Consider the following 20,802-nt stretch of genomic DNA (forward strand, 5'->3'; position numbering starts at 1 on the left):
CAGATAAATGATACCAGATACTAAATACAGTCTCTCTTGTAAGCGTTGGTATTTGTTGTAACAACCTTTTGTCAAGGATAGCTTTATCCTAGTCCAGCCCTTACCAAATGTACTTTTGTGTTTCACTGTTCCCTCCTTCATCAGGACTCTCCCCAATCTTGGTGAAAACAGATAGTTAGACTTTCTAGGAAGTGACTCATTATTTCATTCGTTCGTTCACTCATGAAGCAAATACTCACTGAGAACCTACTACACACAAACACTGCACAGATGATGAGGAAGCAGGAGGGAGCAAACAGCAAAACAATTTAGGTCTCAGTCTGAGAGGTGTGTGCCCACATCACAGTTCAGAAAGGCCAAGAACTTGGGAGCATTTCACCCAGCATCTCAGGAAACAGGTCAGGACCCTCCCAGCGCCCCAAGTCTCTGTGCGCTTCTTGAGAAGGCTTTGATGCTGAGAGAGGGTTTGGGTAAAGTAAATGCAGAAGGGACGAGAGTGCCTGCAATTCAGGCAGAAAATAAGTAAACACCGTTAAAACAAGCAAGCAAGCAAAACTCCCTAAAGAAGCACACACCCCAAGCTTCACAGACTCTCCCTATCTTCGTCTGAGGAGTCAGGTGAATCTGGAGAGAGGCCGTGAAAGTGGCCACCTTCCAGGTCCTGGAGTCGAGGAGGGGTCCAATTGCAGGCGGCAGGGGTGGGGATCACCCTTCAGGGTCCCGCCCGCTGTCTCCTGGGTCCCAAGGTTGTGTTTTGTGCCCAGCGGGGCTCGGGGCTCACCCAGCTTGTTCAGCAGGGAGAGGCCGGGTGGGTAGGGGTGGCGGCCCCGCCCCGGCAGAGGCGGGCCAGGCTGAGCGTATTTGAGGTTCGGAGCCGCCGCCCTGTCGGGGACAGCAAGACCTCACCAGGAACCGCATCCAGAGCAAGCAAGCGAGTGCCCAGGATTCGGGTGAGTGGCGCAGGCACCGGGGACGGGGACCCGGCCTGTTGGCGGCTCGGGGCGGGCAGGGGCGAGGGCATCCTGGCAGTCCTTAGTGTGAAGCCCCCTTTAGAGGGCTCCGGCGGGAGCCTGGGGAGCGGCGTGGCTTTCCGGAGGCGGGGCGGTGGGCACCAACAGCTGGAGAGCCCCGAGAGGAGCGGTGGACACCGTCTGAGCACGGGTCCATAGCCTTTGACGCTTCGGAAGAGGGGATTCAGGGAAAGTTAGCAACGTCTCACAGACTCACACGCACCTCCTCCGGGCGGACGGGTGTGTCTGCGGACACCGGGCGTGGGCACAGGGCACGCTCTGCGGCGTCTAGGAGGCTGAGCCATGCGTCCTGCCCTCCCGCCGCTGGGCCACCTCGGAATCAGCGGAGTCCAACTGCGCGCGGGTGGGGTGGGGGTGGGGGGGGGCGCGCCCAAGCTTGATACAGGAACCAGGTCCCCTAAAACAGCACACAGGGCGTACTGCCCAGGGACTCTCTAGGGCGGCTGCTGGGACCACTGACTTGGCTGGCCGGCCACCTGATCTTGCTGTGCAGAGGGAATGTGTCGTCTACCACGCCCAGCAGCGTCCGCGACTGCCGCTGCTCTCTGCGTGCAGATCCCACAAAAAACGGTGCTGCCCCAAGGCCTGAGTGGGCATGTGCCCAGCTTGGCAAAGACTGCAAACGCTACGCTTTTCCAAATCAGCGACTCATCCCTAATCAGATTGGCTAATTTGGGCATTAATGATCTCAAATCTGCGCTGAGGATGTGTAGGGTGTGGCAGGATGTCGGCTTGAGCGTGCAGAGCCCTAGTTGGTGCGTGTGTTAAAAACATGTTCGAGGATTTATTCTAAATTGTCAGTTGTGCAATACAAACACTGAAATACATCCACTCTGAGGCGTAGGAGCTCCAGGGCCAGGCAGTCAGGAACACATAGGTTGAGGCTGTGACTTAGGTTTCAGGCCAGACCCTTAAAGTTAGTGATTCCTGTTCTAGATACTGTGGAATATTTGTAAAGTGACTCCTGGGAGTTGGGTTGCTGGACAATGAGGACGGGTGGACCTCAGTGACCTAGTCTGTTTCTAGGATTCTGGGAAAGGAATCAGGCTCAATTCTGAAGAAAATGATAGCAATAAAAATTAACTGCTTGGGCACAGAGCATGAGAAAAAATTTTCACCAACTTCCAAAATTCTGACTCATTTGTCTCAAGTATATAACGTTTATCTTTCATACTAGGAAATTGTTTTTCCATGAAAGTTAAAATTTAATAATAAAATTACTTTTTCCACAGTGGTCTTCTTTTCAGACATTGACTTTAAATCTCTAGTGTCTCAGTCCTTTGATGGCTGTGCCTCATCTTTGGTCTTTGGGAGATTGGAGCTGCTCCCTAAATTCATGATGGAAGGGGTTTACACTTAGAATCAGCATTATCCATATTCTGGGGAGAACTTTGATGATGATCCTTGAATGTATGTGAGACTCGTGGTAACTGATCTAAAACATAGGCTGTTTTTCTTGTGATGGTTTGGGACACAGGCTCCTGCTGAGGACAACTAGGTAACAGTGGTGCCTAAACAGGTTTTTCTCATTAAATTCTGAGTGGTAAGGCTGCCAGGGTAGTGCTTGCTGTATACTTGCAATTTTCTGCTCACTAAGTATCATGTGTTCTCTCTTGACTGACATTCAGCTTTTCCACAGGGGGAAATATCAGTAACTGAGAGGCACAAAGTAACTTTACCTTCCTTGATGCTCAGGGACTATGATGAGAAGGAGTAAAGGACCAGTGTCCTTTATTCCAACTCAGCATTGCTGAATTTGGCTTTGGAAAGTGCACTTTACCCAAGTCCTGCTCCGCTTTTAAACAGGGCAGGAAGTAGACTGTCCTGCCAGTGTTCTTTGGAGAGGAGTGTGGGCAGAGCCCTGGGGTTCTGAGGAAATACATTCATGTTCTATTTCCCTTATGGCTTGTGTAAAGGTCGGGGCCCTTTGTGAGCAGAAGTTTCACAAGTGCTCCTAGGAACCCGGGCAACTGGATTAATTGCTAGGTGGGCCTTGAATAAAATAATAGAATAGATAGCTGCTCTTTATTAAAGGGAAAAGCTACAATTAACGGATGACTAACATGGTCAACCTTCTGACTCATGTTTAAAGTCCTTATTCCAAAGCAAACTGAACTACCTCCTGTAGGTTTTTTCCAAAAGTGAAGACCCAGGTAGTACTTCCTCTATTTTTCGTTTGTCTTTGATGTAGTGTTTCTTTTCTGGCTCTCCAAAATTCTCTGATTCTGGAAATGCCAGGATGGAGTTCACATATCTATAGTATCTGAAGAGTGGGAAGGTTTTTTTTTCACATTTGATGGTCTCTCTCTATATAAACTACTCATCTACAAAAAAAAAAAAGAAGAGAGAGAAAGAAAACAGAGGAGAGATCCTAGATAGTGGAGTAGATAAACACGGTGCCTGTTACATTACAACTAAATTATAGAACAATCAACCTGGAGAACCATCTGAAGTCTGGCTGAATAGAAGTTTTATAACTAAGGATATAAAGAAGAAGCCACATCGAGACTGGTAGGAGGGGTGGAGACACGAAACGGGCAGGACCCAAACCTCTGTGTGGTTATTGAGAACCGGGAGGGATATCTCGGCCATGGAAGTTCCCCCAGAGGAGCAAGAGACCCCAGCCCCACACCAGCCTCCCCAGCCCAGAGCACTGATGCTGGGAAGAAGAGCCCCCATAACATCTGGCTGTGAAAAACAGTGGGGATTTCAACCATCTGACTGGGACGAAAGGCTCCAGGGAACCCAGATGTCCTCTTAAGCAGCCTGTACACAAACTCTCACTCACAGGCACTCACCTTGGGCTCCAGCGGAGGGGCAGTAACTCAGGGGGTATCGGAGGACAGGAGGGAGGTTGCGGGGGCTCAGACTGAGGTATGTGATTCGGAGTGAGGGTAGGAGGACGGTTGCCATTTTCCCTGTAAGGAGGTCCTTCCGTGCAGTTGGGTGCTATCTTTCCTGTGTTGAGCCTGCCCCCACCATGGCCAAATCTGAATCTGATTGGCCTGGCGAGTTCCACTGCTCCACCCTGCTGAATCCCTAAAACCCCACCCCACCCAACTCATCCAACACCAGAGGCACCACTTTCTCCTAGAGCAGCCAGTCCCACCTGCATTGCATTCTTTCTTGAAAACTATTGGAGTTTACAGGACCCAGGCAGGCAGCAGCTGGCCTTGGTGTGTTCTGAGACTTTTGCTGCATAGCTCCAGATTCAGCACTGGCACCAAACCAGAGTCTACATTAACCTATTAACAACAACTTTTCTCACTATACTGACTCCCTGAAACCCTGCTTCACCCAACTCATGTACTGCACAAGGCTTTATTGGGCTGAACCATAAGGGAGCCGGCAGGTGTCAGCAGGCCTCAAGGTGTTCTGGCTTTTTGCAGAACTACCCCAGGCCTGGTACTGATGGCAGCTGTCCTCAATTCACAGCATATCCTCTCCCACACAGCTCTAGGGGTGGGAAAGGCAGTAAATAACCACAGATCACTTTGTAGTTCCTACCAGGTAGTCCCCGGCCCGTCACAGGTAGTGGGTGATCTGGGCCTGCACTGAAGCCCCTCGCAAGAGGCCCCAGAACCAACATACTTGGAGGTTGGCTTCAGGCCACAGCAGAGTACTACCTAATTAGCCCCACAAGTGGCACACCCAAAGTGTGGTCTCAAACAAGCAACAAAGCCCACTGGAACAAATCCCACTCATTGGGGTAAGCCTCCCTCACAGCAGCCTGTAAGCTGTGGACGTGTCCAAACCCCACAGCCAGTCATCCTGAGGGTCATTCAAACTCACTGATGTGCCAATAACAATCAAGGCTCAACTACAACAGGAAGGTACACACAACCCACACAGGGGATACTCTTGGAGCACCTGGAGCAGGTGACCAGGGAGACTATGCCAGGGCCCCACAGGACACCTACTATATATGGCCACCCAGCCAAGACTGGGAGACATAGCAGATCTACCTAACATAGAAACAAACAGAGAGGCAGCCAAAATGAGGTAACAAAAAAATACATCCCAAATGAAAGAACAGGAGGAAACTCCAGAAACAGAACTAAACAAAATGGTGGTAAGCCACCTACCAGATATAGAGTTCAAAACAATGGTTATAAGGATATTCAAGGAACTTAGTGAGAACTTCAACAAGGAGATAGCAGGCATAAAAAAAAAAAAAGGACATAGAAACCATAAAAAAGAATCAGTCAGAAATGAAGCATACAATAACTGAAATGAAGAATGCACTAGGAGGAATCACCAGCAGACTAGATGAAGCAGAGGATTGAATCAGTTATTTGGAATACAAGGTAGCATAAAACACCCAATCAGAACAGCAAAAAGAGAAAAAGAATCCAAAAAAAAATGAGGGCAGATTAAGAGACCTCTGGGACAACATTCAAGCATAACAACATTCGCATCATAGGGGTACCAGAAGGAGAAGAGAAAAAGCAAGGGATTGAGAACGTATTTGAAGAAATGATGACTGAAAACTTTCCTAACCTGGCGAAGCAAGTGAACATACAAGTCCAGAAAGTGCAGAGAGTCCCAAACAAGATGAACCCAAACAGGCCCACACCAAGACACATTAAAATTAGAATGGCAAAGGTTAAAGATAAAGAGAGAATCCTACAAGCAGCAAGAGAAAGGCAACTAGTAACTTATAAGGGAGCTCCCATAAGATTCTCAGCTGATTTCTCAACAGAAGCTTTGTAGGCCAGAAGGGATTGGCACAACATATTTAATGTGATGAAAGCAAGGACCTACAACCAAGATCACTCTATCCAGCAAGGCTATCATTTAGAATAGAAGGACAGATAAAGAGCTTCCCAGACAAGAAAAAGCTGAAGGAGTTTATCACCACCACACCAGTATTACAAGGAATGTTATAGGGCCTTCTTTAAGCAGGGGGAAAACAAAAAAAGATCAAAATTATGAATAATAAAATCACAATAACTACATACTTATCAATATCAACTTTCAATGTAAATAGATTACATGCTCCGCTCAAAAGACATAAGGTGGCTGAATGGATAAGAAAACAAAACCTTTACATATGCTGCCTACAAGAGAATCACTTCAGATTGAAAGCCACACACAAACAGAAAGTAAAGGGATGGAAAAGATATTTTATGAAAATGAAAACAAACAAAAACAACAACAAAAAAATCTGGGGTAGGAGTACTTATACCAGACAAAATAGACTTTAAAACAAAGGCTATAATAAGAGACAAGGAAGGACCCAGCAATCCCACTTCTGGGTATTTATCTGAAGAAATCCAAAATGCTACTTTGAGGGGACATATGCATCCATATGTTCATCACAGCATGTTCACAATGGCCAAGATGTGGAGGCAACCTGGTTGTCTGTTGATGGAAGAATGGATAAAGAGGACGTGGTACATATATACAGTAGAATATTGCTTGGCCATGGAAGGAACTGGTTCTTGCCGTCTGCGATGGCATGAATGGACCTGGAGGGTATTATGCTGAGAGGAGTGTAATACAGAGAAAGACATATACAATTTGATTTAGCTTATATGTGGAATCTAAAGAGCAAAATAACCAAACAAAACAGAAACTAATTCATACAGAGAACATATTGATGGTTGCCAGATGGGAGGGTGGTGGGGGATGAGTGAAAAAAGGTTGTTATACGTTAATCATGGGGATGTAGGGTACAGCATAAGGAATATGGTCAATAACATTGTAATAACTATGTATGGTGTCAGATGGGTACTTGATTTGTTAGGATGATGGATGGGAAGGGGTTGGGGGCAGAGTGAAAAAGGTGAAGGGATTAACAAGTACAAACTGGTAGTTACAAAATAGTCATGGGATGTAAAGTAAAGCACAGGGAATATAGTCAATAATATGGTAATAACTATGTATAGTGCCAGGTGGGTACAAGATTAATCAGGGGAATCACTTCTTAAATTATATAAATGTCTAACCACTATGCTGTACACTGAAATTAATATAATATCATATTGAATGTCAACTTTAACTGAAAAATTTTAAAAAGTGGGGGAAAGGTGGAAGGGGAATAAGAGGTCCAAATTTCCAGGTATAAAACAAATAACTCATGGGGATGTAATGTACAGCATAGGAAATATAGTCAGTAATATTGTGATAATGTGGTACGGTGTCAGATGGTTGCTGCACTTATGGCGATCACTCCTTTAGGTTTATAAATGTTGAACAACTATGGTGTACACCTGAAACTAATATAATATTGTATGTTAGTTATATTTGAATAAAACTCTTAAAAAAAAAAAAAAGAACATTTCCAGGCAAGTAAGGAAAATATTTATCCAAATAGATGTTTTTTGTTGTTGTCTTTATTTTGTTTTTTTTAAGTTCTAAGGCTGCTAACCTTGATTTCGAAAGAGCATTGGTTAAGGAGATCTGACAGTTAGGAGTTGACAAAACAAAACACCACAGACTCAATTTTTGGAAAAGTACACTTTATTGGTTTAAACGTGGTTATAATTAGCAAAGTGACTGTGCAAAATGGCATCTGTATATACAAGATCACTGCACACTGAATGAGTCACCCAGCTAGTTTTCTGACAAAACATGATCTCTTTTTAAATTTGTTTACAATTTCAGCATGTTATGTAGTTCTGAATGAATAAACTAGGTCATGTCTAAATGAAATAATTAACACTTGAAGGACTATACTTTAACATTTGAAAGTGTGAGGTTTTATATTAGTGTAAAATAAGCCTGAATTAGGAGTCAGGATGCTTGGGTGCTTGGCCTGCTAATGACAGAATGGCTTTGGGCCACCACATTAGCTCTCTGAGCCTGTTTCCTCACCTCTAAAGTGGGAATATTAACTTTCCCCTGTCAATCTCGTAAGATTATTGTCAGAATCAAAATAGGTAAGGTATGTGAAAGTGCTTTGTAAACTGAAAAGCACCACACAAAGGCAGGGCGTAATTATTCTGATGAGCTTATCTAATGTGTCACAACACAACCCAAACTGTCATCCAAAGCGTTATGTGAAACAGTGGAAATAAAGTGGTATCTGCTTTGTTTCTCAAATTGTTTTGGTCAGGTTGGAAAATAAACCGAATATGCTTGAGCAGAGACTTTGAAAAGAATAAATGTTAAATTCTGGAAATGCTGTGAGTTTCTGATTGTAATCAGCCTTTAAACACATCTTAGTTTGATTGGAGTTATGTCAATAAGACACTGTATGAGGCTGATGGCACAGATTTAGCTAGTTTTAACAATTGAAACTACCTTTTTGTTTTTTATTGACCTGTGTACATACAGAGAAAGGTCAGGATACACGTGTTAATTAGCCTAGACCAGTGGTTCTCAACCGGGGAGTTTTGTCCTTTCCCCTACTTCCCCCTGTGGTTTTTGGCAATGTCTGAAGACATTTTGTGTTGTCACAGTTGGTGGGGGATAGGAGGGTGTGTGCTATTGACATCTTGTGTATTGAAGCTGGGGATGCTGCTAACCATCCTGCAATGCACAGGCCGGCCCCCCACAACCTGAAATGTAAAGGGTGCTGAGGTTGGAAATAAGCCCCTACCCAATAGGGATATTTAAAAGAAGTCAACACACTGATACAGTTGTTGCTGGGTCTTCAGTATGTTGCCCAGGAGTGGAAGAAGACTTTGTGTAATCAAAGGAACTAAGCTCTCTGCCCACCGTCAAGTTCAAGATGGTTTCCTACTGGCGTCCAAAATGAGAGAGGTTTTCTTTTCTTGACTTAAGAAATGTCCTTCCTTTTCCTTTTCTGTAACAACTCTTCTCTCAAGTTCCTCCTGTGGTAGCAGCACAGCTTTCTATGCCACAGTGGCAGCCTTCTGGGGAGAGAAGCACAAGCAGAGAGGAGCCCCCAACTTTTGCTTTATGTGGTCGAGTACTAAGGAAATGCAGTAAATATTAAGTCCTGGAAGAGCCACTGTGACTTCCCAGTCAAATTGCCAGCAGTTTTGCACCTTGGAAAATGGGCATGGTGATAACCTAACTGCTTCCAAATATGTTAGAGAATGCCCAGATTCAGAAAGAGATGTGCAAAAAATACATTTATCTGGTGTGTGTACATGAAGCACACATTAAGTCCAGGACGAGCTCTGTCTGTTCGAATTTTTATTAAAAAATCTAGTATTTTACAATTTTTAGGACCTATCAAGTTGTCGCCACTTATTGGATTCCTTGGGGGCAGTGCCATTTTTGAAAATAATTGAGTAAATATCACAAGTGGGCAACTCCTGGAAAACCACGGTGATTGTTTAAGGTGCAGGTAATTTTGACTGTAATGCAGGTGATCGTGAGCTGAGAAAACCCACCAGGCCTCAGGGGCCCGAAGCTGCCCTCCTCCCCTCCCTGTTGTTGGCGTGTCTGCCCGGGGAGCGGGTCTCACCTGGACAATTGGCACAGGGGGAGAAGCAGGAGGAAGCAGAATGATGTCTCTGCCCTGCCCAAAATACTGTCCTCCACATTGCCTAACTTTTTTTTTTTTTAACCTAAGTTTCTTATACTGCCAAAGATTTCATTTGGAATAGCAAGTATCTCTTTACAAAAGGCACATATTGAGGGCGGCCGGATGGCTCAGTTGGTTAGAGCCCAAGCTCTGAACAGGGTTGTCGGTTTAATTCCTGCATGGGATGGTGGGGGTGCAAGTAAGATTGAAAATGGCAACTGGATTTGGAGCTGAGCTGTGCCCTCCACAACTAGATTGAAGAACAACGACTTGGGTCCTGGAGAAACACACTGTCCCCCAACATTCCCCAATAAAATTTTTTTTAAAAAGGCACATTTTGTGCCTTTCTTTTTCATTGCTCCACATCCCAACCTCACCTCTCCTTCAAGGCTTAGTTCAAACGACACCTCCCCTCTCAGAAGTCATTGTTTGGTGGAGACTTCCCATTGCCCACATTTAGCTCAACAGTGTCCATCACTTGTGATCCCTGCTGGCCTGTGGACCCTTTGACCATTCCAATCTTGGCCTATTTATCTTGACACACCGTCAGGAGCCCGCATGCTGCCTGTGCAGAGCAGGCATAAATGTGTGCAAATGAAGGAATAAATAATCAGTCAGCAGCAACTATGTCTGGGGGGCGTTGTCTTTCAGATCTCAGCAGGAATCAACCAACTCTGCTTTCCTCCTAAAAACCCAGAAGAGGGCTTGGGGCTGTGAGTGGGAATGGGAGGGGAGGTCGACGATGTTACCACACGCAACCCTTTGAAGAGGTGGTGGAAAAGGAGCACAGGAGGGAAAGGATGGAGGGCCAAAGGTAAACCAGGACAGTTTACATGGGTTACCTAGGAACAGGGCAGAACACTTCCTTTCTCGTCTTCTCCCCGCTGCAGTCAGTGTATGGCCTGGATTAGTCCCAGGGTTCAGAACCCAGGCTAAGGTAGTTAGAATTCAAAGTTGTGGATTAAATAGGGTTTGGTAATCTAGCTGGAGTGCACCCCACCCTTTGATGACTCATTTTTTTGGTTCAATGCTATTCATTTAGGAGTATTTTGGAAATAGACTGGCTTGTGCTAGAAGAATGTCCATAAAACTAGAAGTACACAATGAACTATTTGTGATGTTAAATTTAAATGGAAACCCATGAAATCTTTTAGGATCAAATGATAACCTTTCTTTTTCTTTTTTTTTTCCCTCAGGAAAATGGCAGACAGTTTTTCGGTAAGTGTTTTGCTCATATGTCTGTTTTCTTACATTCTGATTCCACGCAGGTTGAGAGTTTTGCTTTTACCATCCAACTTTCCTTCTAAGTCTCCCACTACGTGGCTTCCTCTGGCCTCACCTGTTCAATGAGGGCTTGTTAGCTGGAGTCTTATTTTTCCAGCAACAGGTTTGGGAAGAAAGCCCAGTGGAGAGAAGCCTGGGACTCACTAAGAGTAACCCCTTTACCGAAAGGTTTGGGATAGAAGTGGTGAATTCCCCAGGCCCGGAGCTGAGAAATAAGCTGAGAAATGGGAAGTGTGGTGCTGTCTGAGCATCCTGAGTTTTGTGATTGTTTTTCTTATGTCAATTAGAAAATATGTGCTTTTACGCAGAGGATGGATAGCTTCTGACTTTAGCAAATTACAAAAATGCAAGCCTCCACATTTTCATACGATGGGAGACATGTACTGATAAAGCATATATAATCCCAAAGTCTAACTGAAGTCTTTGGAATGCAAAACTATTTAATAGATGGAAAAAATTGTATTGATATAAGTTTCATACTTTCACCATGTCCTTCCACTTCTTAGATTGCATATTCCTGTTTTCCTGAAAATTCTGCTTTTGTGAATGTTTTCATCTGGGAATTGTTTATATCTTTCTTTCCAGCTTAATGATGCCATATCTGGGTCTGGAAACCCAAACCCTCAAGGATGGCCTGGTCCATGGGGAAACCAGCCTGCTGGGGCTGGGGGCTACCCCGGGGCTGCCTATCCTGGGGCCTACCCCGGACAGGCACCTCCTGGCGCCTACCCCGGACAGGCACCCCCAGGAGGAGCCTACCCCGGACAGGCACCCCCAGGAGGAGCCTACCCCGGACAGGCACCCCCAGGAGCCTACCCCGGACAGGCACCCCCAGGAGCCTACCCCGGACAGACACCCCCAGGAGGAGCCTACCCCGGACAGGCACCCCCAGGAGGAGCCTACCCTGGCCCAACAGCACCTGCTTATCCTGGACCAACTGCACCAGGAGCCTACCCCGGGCAACCAAGTGGGCCTGGGGCCTACCCTGGTGCCAGCCCTGCTGGACCACTGGTAAGATGGAGTTAGTCATTTCATGTACTTGATTGTGACCAGGACAAAGCTAGTGAAGAACAGGGCACCTGTCTGGGGCAGCAGTGCCGTCACTTTGCAGTGCTCTGGCTGGGAGCTCATTCAGGGAGACCTGAAGCTTAGAGCCACATTTCAAAGACCAGCCACAGTGTTTGTTGGTCCAGTAGAAAAAGTTGTTGTTGTGAGTTTAGTTTGCATACTGTTAAGAGAAGCTAATGCATCTTTTGAAGTCATCTGCAAAGGAGCTTTAATATAAATCAAGTTAAGATCATAGTAATGGGAGAAAGTTTGGCTATTGTTATTAATCAACACTGAGTAAATAACATGTGCCAGCACTGTGCTTCTACATGGATGCTCTCATTTAACCCCATTACCACCCTGTAAGATATTGTTATTAGCCCCATTTCACTCATGAGGAAATGAGCAAAAATTATATAACTTGCCCAGGATCATAGAGCATGTGGAGGAAATAATCTAGGAAGTAATCTAGTTTTGAAAAAAACTTCTAATGATAATTTTGTGATCTAAGGATTGAATTTTCATTTATATTAAAACACATTCTAGTAAACAAAGTGTGCTTATTTACTAAGGTTTTACATGAAGTGGGCTCCAGACACAGATCCTTCCCTTCTAGACTTACAGTCTAGCTGGGAAATAAGCAGATATGAGGAAAGAGTTCAATAACAGCATGGGATCAGACCCTTTCAGGACTATGTAGAGGACGGCACAGGGAGCATCTGATCTGCTTTTAGGTCAGCTTAGAGGAAAGCACAGAGAAAATGTTGGGGGTGTGGGTGGCATTGGGCAGGCCCTAGACCACAGACCGTTAGTCCACTGCAGACAGAGGGGGACATGGAGGTTGTGGAAAGGAAGAGGCAGATGGAGGAGACATTGCCGAAAAAGAACCCCAGGATCTACTGGTTAAGTCTTAGGAGTCAGAGATGGCTCTGGCTTTTCAAGGCACCAACTAAAGCACCAGCCAAGCATCAGTCTTAAGCAGGAACTCAGGAAGGGGACCAATGGGGGAGGGGGCAGGAGGGACAATTCCAGTTCATACCTGTTGGATTTGCAGCACCAGTAGCAAATCCAGGAGGAGGTAGCATGGGAATAGTACAGATCAGGCCTAGAGATAAAAGACTTGGATGACAGTTGAACCCAGGGGAAAAAGTATAAAGGAAAAAGAGAAGAGGCCAGAGATAGAGCTTTGGGAATATTTACAGCACCTTGAACATAGATGGTCAAAAAATATTTGTGAAATAAACTAGGGAATGTGTTAACGGAAAGGTGTTCATTCTACAAATATTGAGTTTCTGCCACACACAAAGTCCTCCGCTGGTGCTGTGAGTAGAATGTATGAGCACCCAGAAGCCCCAGAATGTGACATGATGAAGTATGTTACGTGACAAGGGTTTCAGGAGTGGCACAAAATTGTGAATGTTGATTGCAAGGTCTAGCGTCAGCCCTTTCAAAATACAGTCTAAGTGAATGAGTTATAGGTTGGGATACTCCTAATAATAACAGCTACAGTCTAAAAAGGACTATGTCCTGCCATTGGCACCTATTAGCTGATGGCTTTATTCTCGGTTACTAATTGTGCATGTGGGGAGCCTTGTTTCTTTCGGTCCGAGACAAGGTGGCCCAAGAGTCTGCTCAAATGAGGGTTATGTGTCATTGACACGTATTAATAGTGATTGAACTTCAGCAATGTCTTTTTCTTTCTTTCCCCAGGATCTTTATTGATACATTTTTTTTTTTTTTTCATCCTAGACTGTGCCTTATAACCTGGCTTTCCCTGGAGGAGTCATGCCTCGCATGCTGGTAACAATTATGGGCACAATAAATCCCAATGCAAACAGGTAAAGAGCAAAACTTAAAGTCTAACATATTTGTTGATTGGTTTAAAGGCTGATCTATTTTGAAGTTTAACAGAATTTTTAAAACTACACATTTAGAGTCTTGGCTATACCCTAATATGGGATTATCCTATAAATCAATGTGTTCCCACCAAGGGGACACGGTTTCCTTCACCAAATCTTGTTTTCCTCCTAGAACCTGAATAAAACTGAGTTCTACTTTGTGAGGACAAAGAGGAAGAGCAGTAAAACCCATGCTGTTGGCTCTTCCTGGTAGTGAAAGCCTTAGAATTAAAGGCGACTAGAGCCTTTGTAATGTAATGTCATGTTTGGTCCTCCCTCCACCTCTGAGCCATCCGTTGTCTAAAGAAACCTAACCACATACTTTCTGTCGAGATGCCGATCAAAAACTAGGCCCAGAACCAAAAATATCCCACTGGACACAGTTCCAAGAGCTTGAATAGATCTGAGAGCTTGAATATTATACCACTGTGTCCTCAGATTCATACAAATCCCCCTGCAGGGTGCAGGTCACAGCACAGCCTCAAGTCTCTTGGGCTTGGCTGCCATGTTTGTCTTCACACGGGGTGCAGCTGCAGAGTCACAGATTCCCAAGGTGTTGGCCCGCTCTACAGACGATAAGCGGCAGGATGGGGAACTGCAGTCTTCTGAGTGGATACTATTTACTTAAAAGGCTTGAAAAAATTCTTTAAGTTAAAGACTGTATCAAAATAAGTCAACCTTGCCATTGGAACTAGTCTGATTGAGGTGAGCTAGGATGGAGCAAGACTTTGAGCTACTTTAGGAAAATCCATGCCAATTTACAGCTGCCCGGCGATGCCTGGCTCTGGTTATCACCACTGGTTATACGTATATATAATATAAGCAGGCTAAGGATATGCCTGTTCCTGAAGCTAGTGGTACCACTAAAGTTCCTGTAGCCCTTCATTAATCTGTGTCTCTGAGTCTTACAGACAGCATACAAAAGATACAGTCAGGCTGTGTACACAGGCTTATTCAAGGGTCCACTATGAGTGTCTGTCACCTTGCTCCTGGTGAATCAATGGAGCCACCTCCTTTGTCCGTTAGCAGGAGATGGACTCAGCTTCTGATCTGATCGTTTTACCTGCACAAAGCTCATTCACTGCAACCTCCACCTAGCCCCCTCTGGTTCCATTCACTACCCCAAGTCAACTCCTTCCCGTACAGCCTCTGCAGCTTCTCTAAGCACTGCACGATAAAGCTCATCTCTCAGCAAGTTACAAAACTACCTTCCGCCTATGTTCTTCTCCGTCTTTCCACCCAACATAACGGAACTCAGCACACCTTATCCTGTGCATACAGCACCCAGTTTGTGAATGACTGCTCCCTCCCCCCACAACCCCTATTACACAGAACCACACTGGTTGGTATCTTTGCCTTATTTAGGGTTATCACACTGGAAACTTTAGCTCCAATACCACTAGAGATATAGACTGAGATTGTGACAGATCAAAACTAATGGTCGAAATGGTTAAGGTGGTGGTAAACTGAAAAAAACTGTTGCTTGGTCCTGCAAATTCTATGTGAGGAAGTCCAAGAAAAAAAGGATGCTTAAGGTGGTAGAGATAATATCTTCCTCTTCACTGTGGAGGAGATAACAGCCATTACATGATATGTAGCCAAACACAATTTCCATTGCCGTTTGACTCCTTTGGTCCTTTCCCTGTGAATTTAATCATTGGAAGATACATTTGTGGTTGTGTCTGTTCCTAGCTCTATCAAAATGCCCAGGGAATGATTGTTAGTGGGTCTAGAATGCAGGTCTTGCTTAAAACCAAGAGCCCCAGCTAGTTCTGATGTCAGTGCTGTATGGTGCACACACTGAGAAACTGGGGGACAGCGTCCTTAATAATCAGAGGACCTGTGTTTTCATTAACATCCAAGGAGAAGGAACGGGGTCAAGTTAAGCCAGTACTTTCATTAATTCCACTTCACATCATGGAAAGTTGAACACATCTATTGTCATGACTTTACAACTTAGCAACAGGATACCGAGCACTATCTATGGAATCTCCTTCTTTCTGCCTTAGGACTAGGTTTTGGTTAACTAGGAGGAAGCCAGGAATTCGATACCTCTTATTTATGTGACTGGCTTGCCTTCAATAGATATTAAAAGCAACCTGGCAGGGCAGGAAGGAGGTAACCATTATTATCTGCAATGTAAAGCATAAGTTGCCCTCAGAGTGGCCTTACACCTCTATAAGGAAACATTAAGGGTTTTCATGACTAGAGTGGGTAAAGAGGGAATTATAGCTGAATACAATGATCTAACCAAAAACAATGAGGCCAAATAACTCAACACATATTGTCTTGCTTACTGTTAGATACTATGGTAGTATATCGAATACGTGGCCGACTATACTTCCTAGTTTGAACCCCTTCTCTGGCTTGTTTTCCATTTAGGAAAATTTCCTGCATTTTATAAAGCGATTTGCTCTTTAGAAAATTATATATTCTTTACTTGATACACACAACTTGAATCATTTTACTAACTCTGGTCTTCGGTTTAAACAGACTTGTTTTAGATTTCAAGAGAGGGGATGATATCGCTTTCCACTTTAACCCACGCTTCAATGAGGACAACAAGAGAGTCATTGTTTGCAATTCAAAGCTGAGTAATAACTGGGGACGGGAAGAAAGACAGATGGCTTTCCCATTTGAAAGTGGTAAACCATTCAAAGTAAGTTATTGCTATTATGATGGTAATGCATATGGCTCATGGGGAATCACTGTAACACCACGTTGCACTTGAATTGTCATCAGCTGTCCTGGGACACCTAACCAGTATGGCTCCCCATCCTGGGGGACCAGCCTCCGCAGGCTGGCACGTGGTCAGGAGTGGCACACTCCCCAACTCCCTTCAGGCACCTCACTGTCCTTCCTGTTACCACCCCTCTGAGTTTAAGCTTTTCTGGAAGTGAGAAAAATAGCACCTTGAATAAGAAAATCTTTAGGGTACAGATGGACTGAGACTTAGTTCCTTAAAACAACATTGGTGGCATGGCAATCAAAACTAAAAAAAAATTTTAATTCTAAAATTAATACATGCTTGTTTTATGAAAAGAAAAATGTACAGATTTTTAAAATAACTAAAAAGGCCTCCATCCTCACAAAGGTTGCAATTTGGTATCTTGCCAGTATTTTCTATGACATACAGCACACTTTTTATTTTTAAGTGGTGCTTCAACAAATAGTTATTAGGTTCACAGCGTTGGGTTAGGATTGGCGATACAGCAGGCAGTGAAACAGCTAGACTGTAAGTTCCTCAAGGGCAGAGACTAACAGGGACCATATTCCATATTTGGTAGACATCTTTCAGTATCAGAACAGTTACTTAATAATATGTCATTGTTTAGATATGTGATAATTCAACCAGTATGCTATGATGAAAATATGGAGTATGGAAATATTCCAAATAAAACCTGGAAAGGTTTATCTCAAATACTTTAATAACTATCCATATAAATCTTTGCTTCCTAGAATTTATTTAAAGAATATGCATGTTTAAAATTTAGATATCACCAAAGTGCTGCTTTCCAAAGGATCTAAGGATTAACACATCCACTAACTATTGGAAGAATTTGTTGCCCCTACTCTTGCCAAAACTGGTTATTACCTATCTCCTCCACATTTGCCACTCTATTGAGGGACTCCTACTTTAGTGTATTATTTTTACTTTTAGGTGCTGTAGGCCATACAAAAACTTTAAGTTTTTATGTAGACACATTATTAATCTTTTCCCTTATGGCTTCAACTATGTACCCTTCTAACAATTTTATCATTTTGTGTTTGTTTAAATTTTTGAATAATCTGGAGTTTGTTTTTGCTATAAAGTTACTTCTTCTGAACTTGAATCAGTTCCACAAATGATCATAACGATGAAATGTTGGCCATCCTTAGATCAGGCCCAAGTGGTTCTGCGATCAGTGGGCGTTTCTAAGTTTCGTGTGCCGTTTCAGATACAGGTACTGGTTGAAGCTGACCACTTCAAGGTTGCAGTCAACGATGCTCACCTGTTGCAGTACAATCATCGGATGAAAAATCTCAAGGAAATCAACGCGATGGCCATTTCTGGTGACATCAGTCTTACCAGTGCTACGCACACTATGATATAATCTTAAAGGCGCAGATACTTTTTAAAAAAATGAAACTGAATGTAAGCCATACACATTTAAGTTTCATGCTCACTATGGGTGAAAAGCTTTTCCTTGGTTCATCAATATCCTTGTTAAGCATCCATTTAATAAATATTCTAAGAGTTACCTGTTTACATGTCATCTAATTGGGGCAGTTTATTCTTGATAATGCACAATGGACTCAATTGAAAAGGAAATATGTAGCAATGCTAATACTGGACTAGAGTCTCCCAAAATCTTCTATACTTCCCAAAGTATTTTTTAAGAAAGGAAATAGGAATACTACCCCAAAACTAACCTCTTTTCCTGAGTTTCATAAAACCAGGAGATGCTACAAGGAAATCATTCTCCTGTTTTCTTACTTAAGGAAATAAAATATATTCAGGAAATGAGAAAAGCGTAGAGGCTACATATAGATGACCTATGACCCATAGGCAATTACTGTTAGCATTCTGGTATATTTCTTTCAACTCCTTTTAAATCCTATTTTTCTCTCTCTAAACTATACTTCACTGCTTTCATATCAGTTTTGGAAACCAATAGGAGACTATCTCCCTGTAGGTTTTCATGAAACCTCCAGATTTGTAGAGGGGGGAAATGTACTAAATATATAATTCAGCTTCAAAAATTTAATAGTTCCCATCAACATTCTTAACTGTGCCTTTCTGCCCTTCCTACTATCAGCAAAACCAAAGAATAAGATTTCAAATCTAGGATGTAGTCGCACAACTTCATTTTATAGAAGACCAAAATATTTTGTTTCTAGAATACCTTCTTCTCAAGTACTTTCAATTGGTCACTGTCACTGGTTGGGTTCCCCAGGAAGCAAAGAAATTCTAATACAAGAAGTCTGAGGGAATGCTCTTGCAATCAACAGCTGTAGGGACGAGAAGGGACACGACTGGGCAGGAGAAGTGGAGCATTGATGCCTCAGCCCACACTACAGGGGTGCTGAGGCTGGGGTGACGCTTTAGAGTAGTCAAAAAGGGGACAGGTCCTTAGAGCCTCACTTCAGTCAATGAATACAGGCCACCTGGGAAATGGCATGAATTTAGAAGTGGCTCTCTTCACCTGAGCCAGTACTCATGGGCTGATACCTGAGGGCTGTCTGCAATTCCAGCAACGGAAGGAATAAGTCCTTCTTCAATCCTTGAGAGGGCTCTGAGCAGCAAGTCACATGTCCCTTACCCTAACATTCTGGTCTTGATTGTTCTACTGCTGTGACTAAATGGAAGAACATAAGCTTTGGAAAAAAGAGGGAACTTAGTTTATACAAAATTACTTAAACCCCCTGACCCTTGATTCCTTTGTCTATAAAATGGGGGGTATGATACATCTTTTGTAGGGTTACTGTGATCACTGAATGGACATTGTTTGCAATAGAGCTATCACCGGTCCTCAATAAATGGAATTTCCCTTTCTTTAGATTTTGGAATGGCTCTTGTTCTACCCAAGCAGTTTTCTTTCATTTATTTGTCTTTAAAGATTTTCCTGATACCTCATAATTCTGGAGTCCAGTAGCCCAAGAACCTTATCTAGTTGTAGGGAACATTGATGGCTGCCGACCCAAAATGCATTCCCTGTGTCCTAATAATTGTGCTTTTATTCAGATATGATCCCAGATTCAGTAGGGACTCATTAGTTTAAGCCAATCCCCTGCTGACTTTTACTGATCTGCAAATAGAAAGGTTGCATTACTTGGCCTAACCAGACCACAAGGACGGACAGAGCTCTCATTACCACTAGCGGCCACCTTATGGCCCCAAAAGGACCCAGCCTTAGAGGAGTGCCAACATCAAGGATGACAGAATGAACTATGAGCAGAATGTTGGACCTTGATGCTGTCATTGAGTTGTTGACTGTAAAGTGCCTGGAATCACCCTGCCAACATATGAAATAAGTCCTTATTGCTAAGCCAGTTGGAGTTCATTTTACTATGACATTACAGCCAAAGCTTTCTAAATGATTCAACAGTACACCTTACTAAACCTACCCCACCAAATCATGTTTCCTGACATTGTCTTATTCTTAGCTGCTTTATCCTTGAGGATAAATATTATTTTATTGTTATGTTGCATGTCGCTTTATGTAGATTCTAAATCTTGGGTTACTTTGTACCAATTTCTTTTACATGTTCATGGCCCTGCACCCTTAGAAAGTCCTAACTTTTACCTACACTTTTTCATTCTGCATGTCTTGCTTGAATTGTTCATTATCAGGCTGTTAATGAATAAAAGCTACTTTTATCTTTTGGTTAGATTGTAGGCATTCCGAGAACATTCTTCTGTCACAACCTCACACAGCCTCCCCACTGCTCACAGGGACTTGCTAATATTGTCTTTCCCACAAGGCTAACACCCTTCCTCTGACAACAAAAGTACATGTGTGTTTCTTTTCTTGTTTGAAAACCCCTAATCTTAGGGGGGGGGCATTATCCATAAAGTTCCTGCTTATTGGTCAGCTCATTTGCAGACAGAAATAACTGGACCCAGATCTGGTTACAAGCTTTAGCTACTCTGAATCTTCTTGGTACTGTTATTCTGATGGCCATCTTCTATAAACCTATAGGTAAGAGTTTTATAAAAGAAAATATATTTCAAACACATTAAGTGATTGATATAATTCTCCTCGAAGGAAGAAGGCATTTCCTTCAAAGGCTGTCAGACATGTCAAGGGGAAAATGAAAAAGGCAAGAATTTAATGAGCACCTATAATAATTTAACCATTTGAAACCACAGCATGTAAACTGACATCAGAATCCAGAAAGCTCATCTAAGGAAACTCAGTATCCCCTGGAAAATGCAATATGCAAAGTTGTTTAACATCAACAAATTTAAAAGTTAAAACTGAAAATAAAGTATAAAAGGAAACAGATACTTCTGTCAAAGTTTAGTATTACATTTTGATAAAGATGAAGAGTGTTCATAAGCTCTGAGCAAGTATTCTTAGCTTTAAGCTTATACATTTTAAAGAAGAGAGGCAAG

General features: G+C 43.3%; 1 protein-coding gene across 1 annotated transcript; it reads left to right on the top strand.

The window, feature by feature from the left end:
- The first annotated feature begins 812 nt into the window (after positions 1–812).
- LGALS3 (galectin 3) lies at positions 813–17,944 on the top strand. The gene is made up of 6 exons (XM_019725753.3): positions 813–950; positions 10,671–10,692; positions 11,344–11,769; positions 13,555–13,643; positions 16,197–16,362; positions 17,642–17,944. Exons 2-6 carry the CDS (start codon positions 10,675–10,677, stop codon positions 17,795–17,797), a joined length of 855 nt encoding a protein of 284 aa, XP_019581312.3. The 5' UTR covers positions 813–950; positions 10,671–10,674; the 3' UTR covers positions 17,798–17,944.
- Positions 17,945–20,802: the final 2,858 nt, after the last annotated feature.

This window comes from Rhinolophus sinicus, chromosome 3 (assembly GCF_057876585.1).
Source record: "Rhinolophus sinicus isolate RSI-liver-muscle chromosome 3, RSI-T2T, whole genome shotgun sequence".
NCBI classification, from domain to species: Eukaryota; Metazoa; Chordata; class Mammalia; order Chiroptera; family Rhinolophidae; genus Rhinolophus; species Rhinolophus sinicus.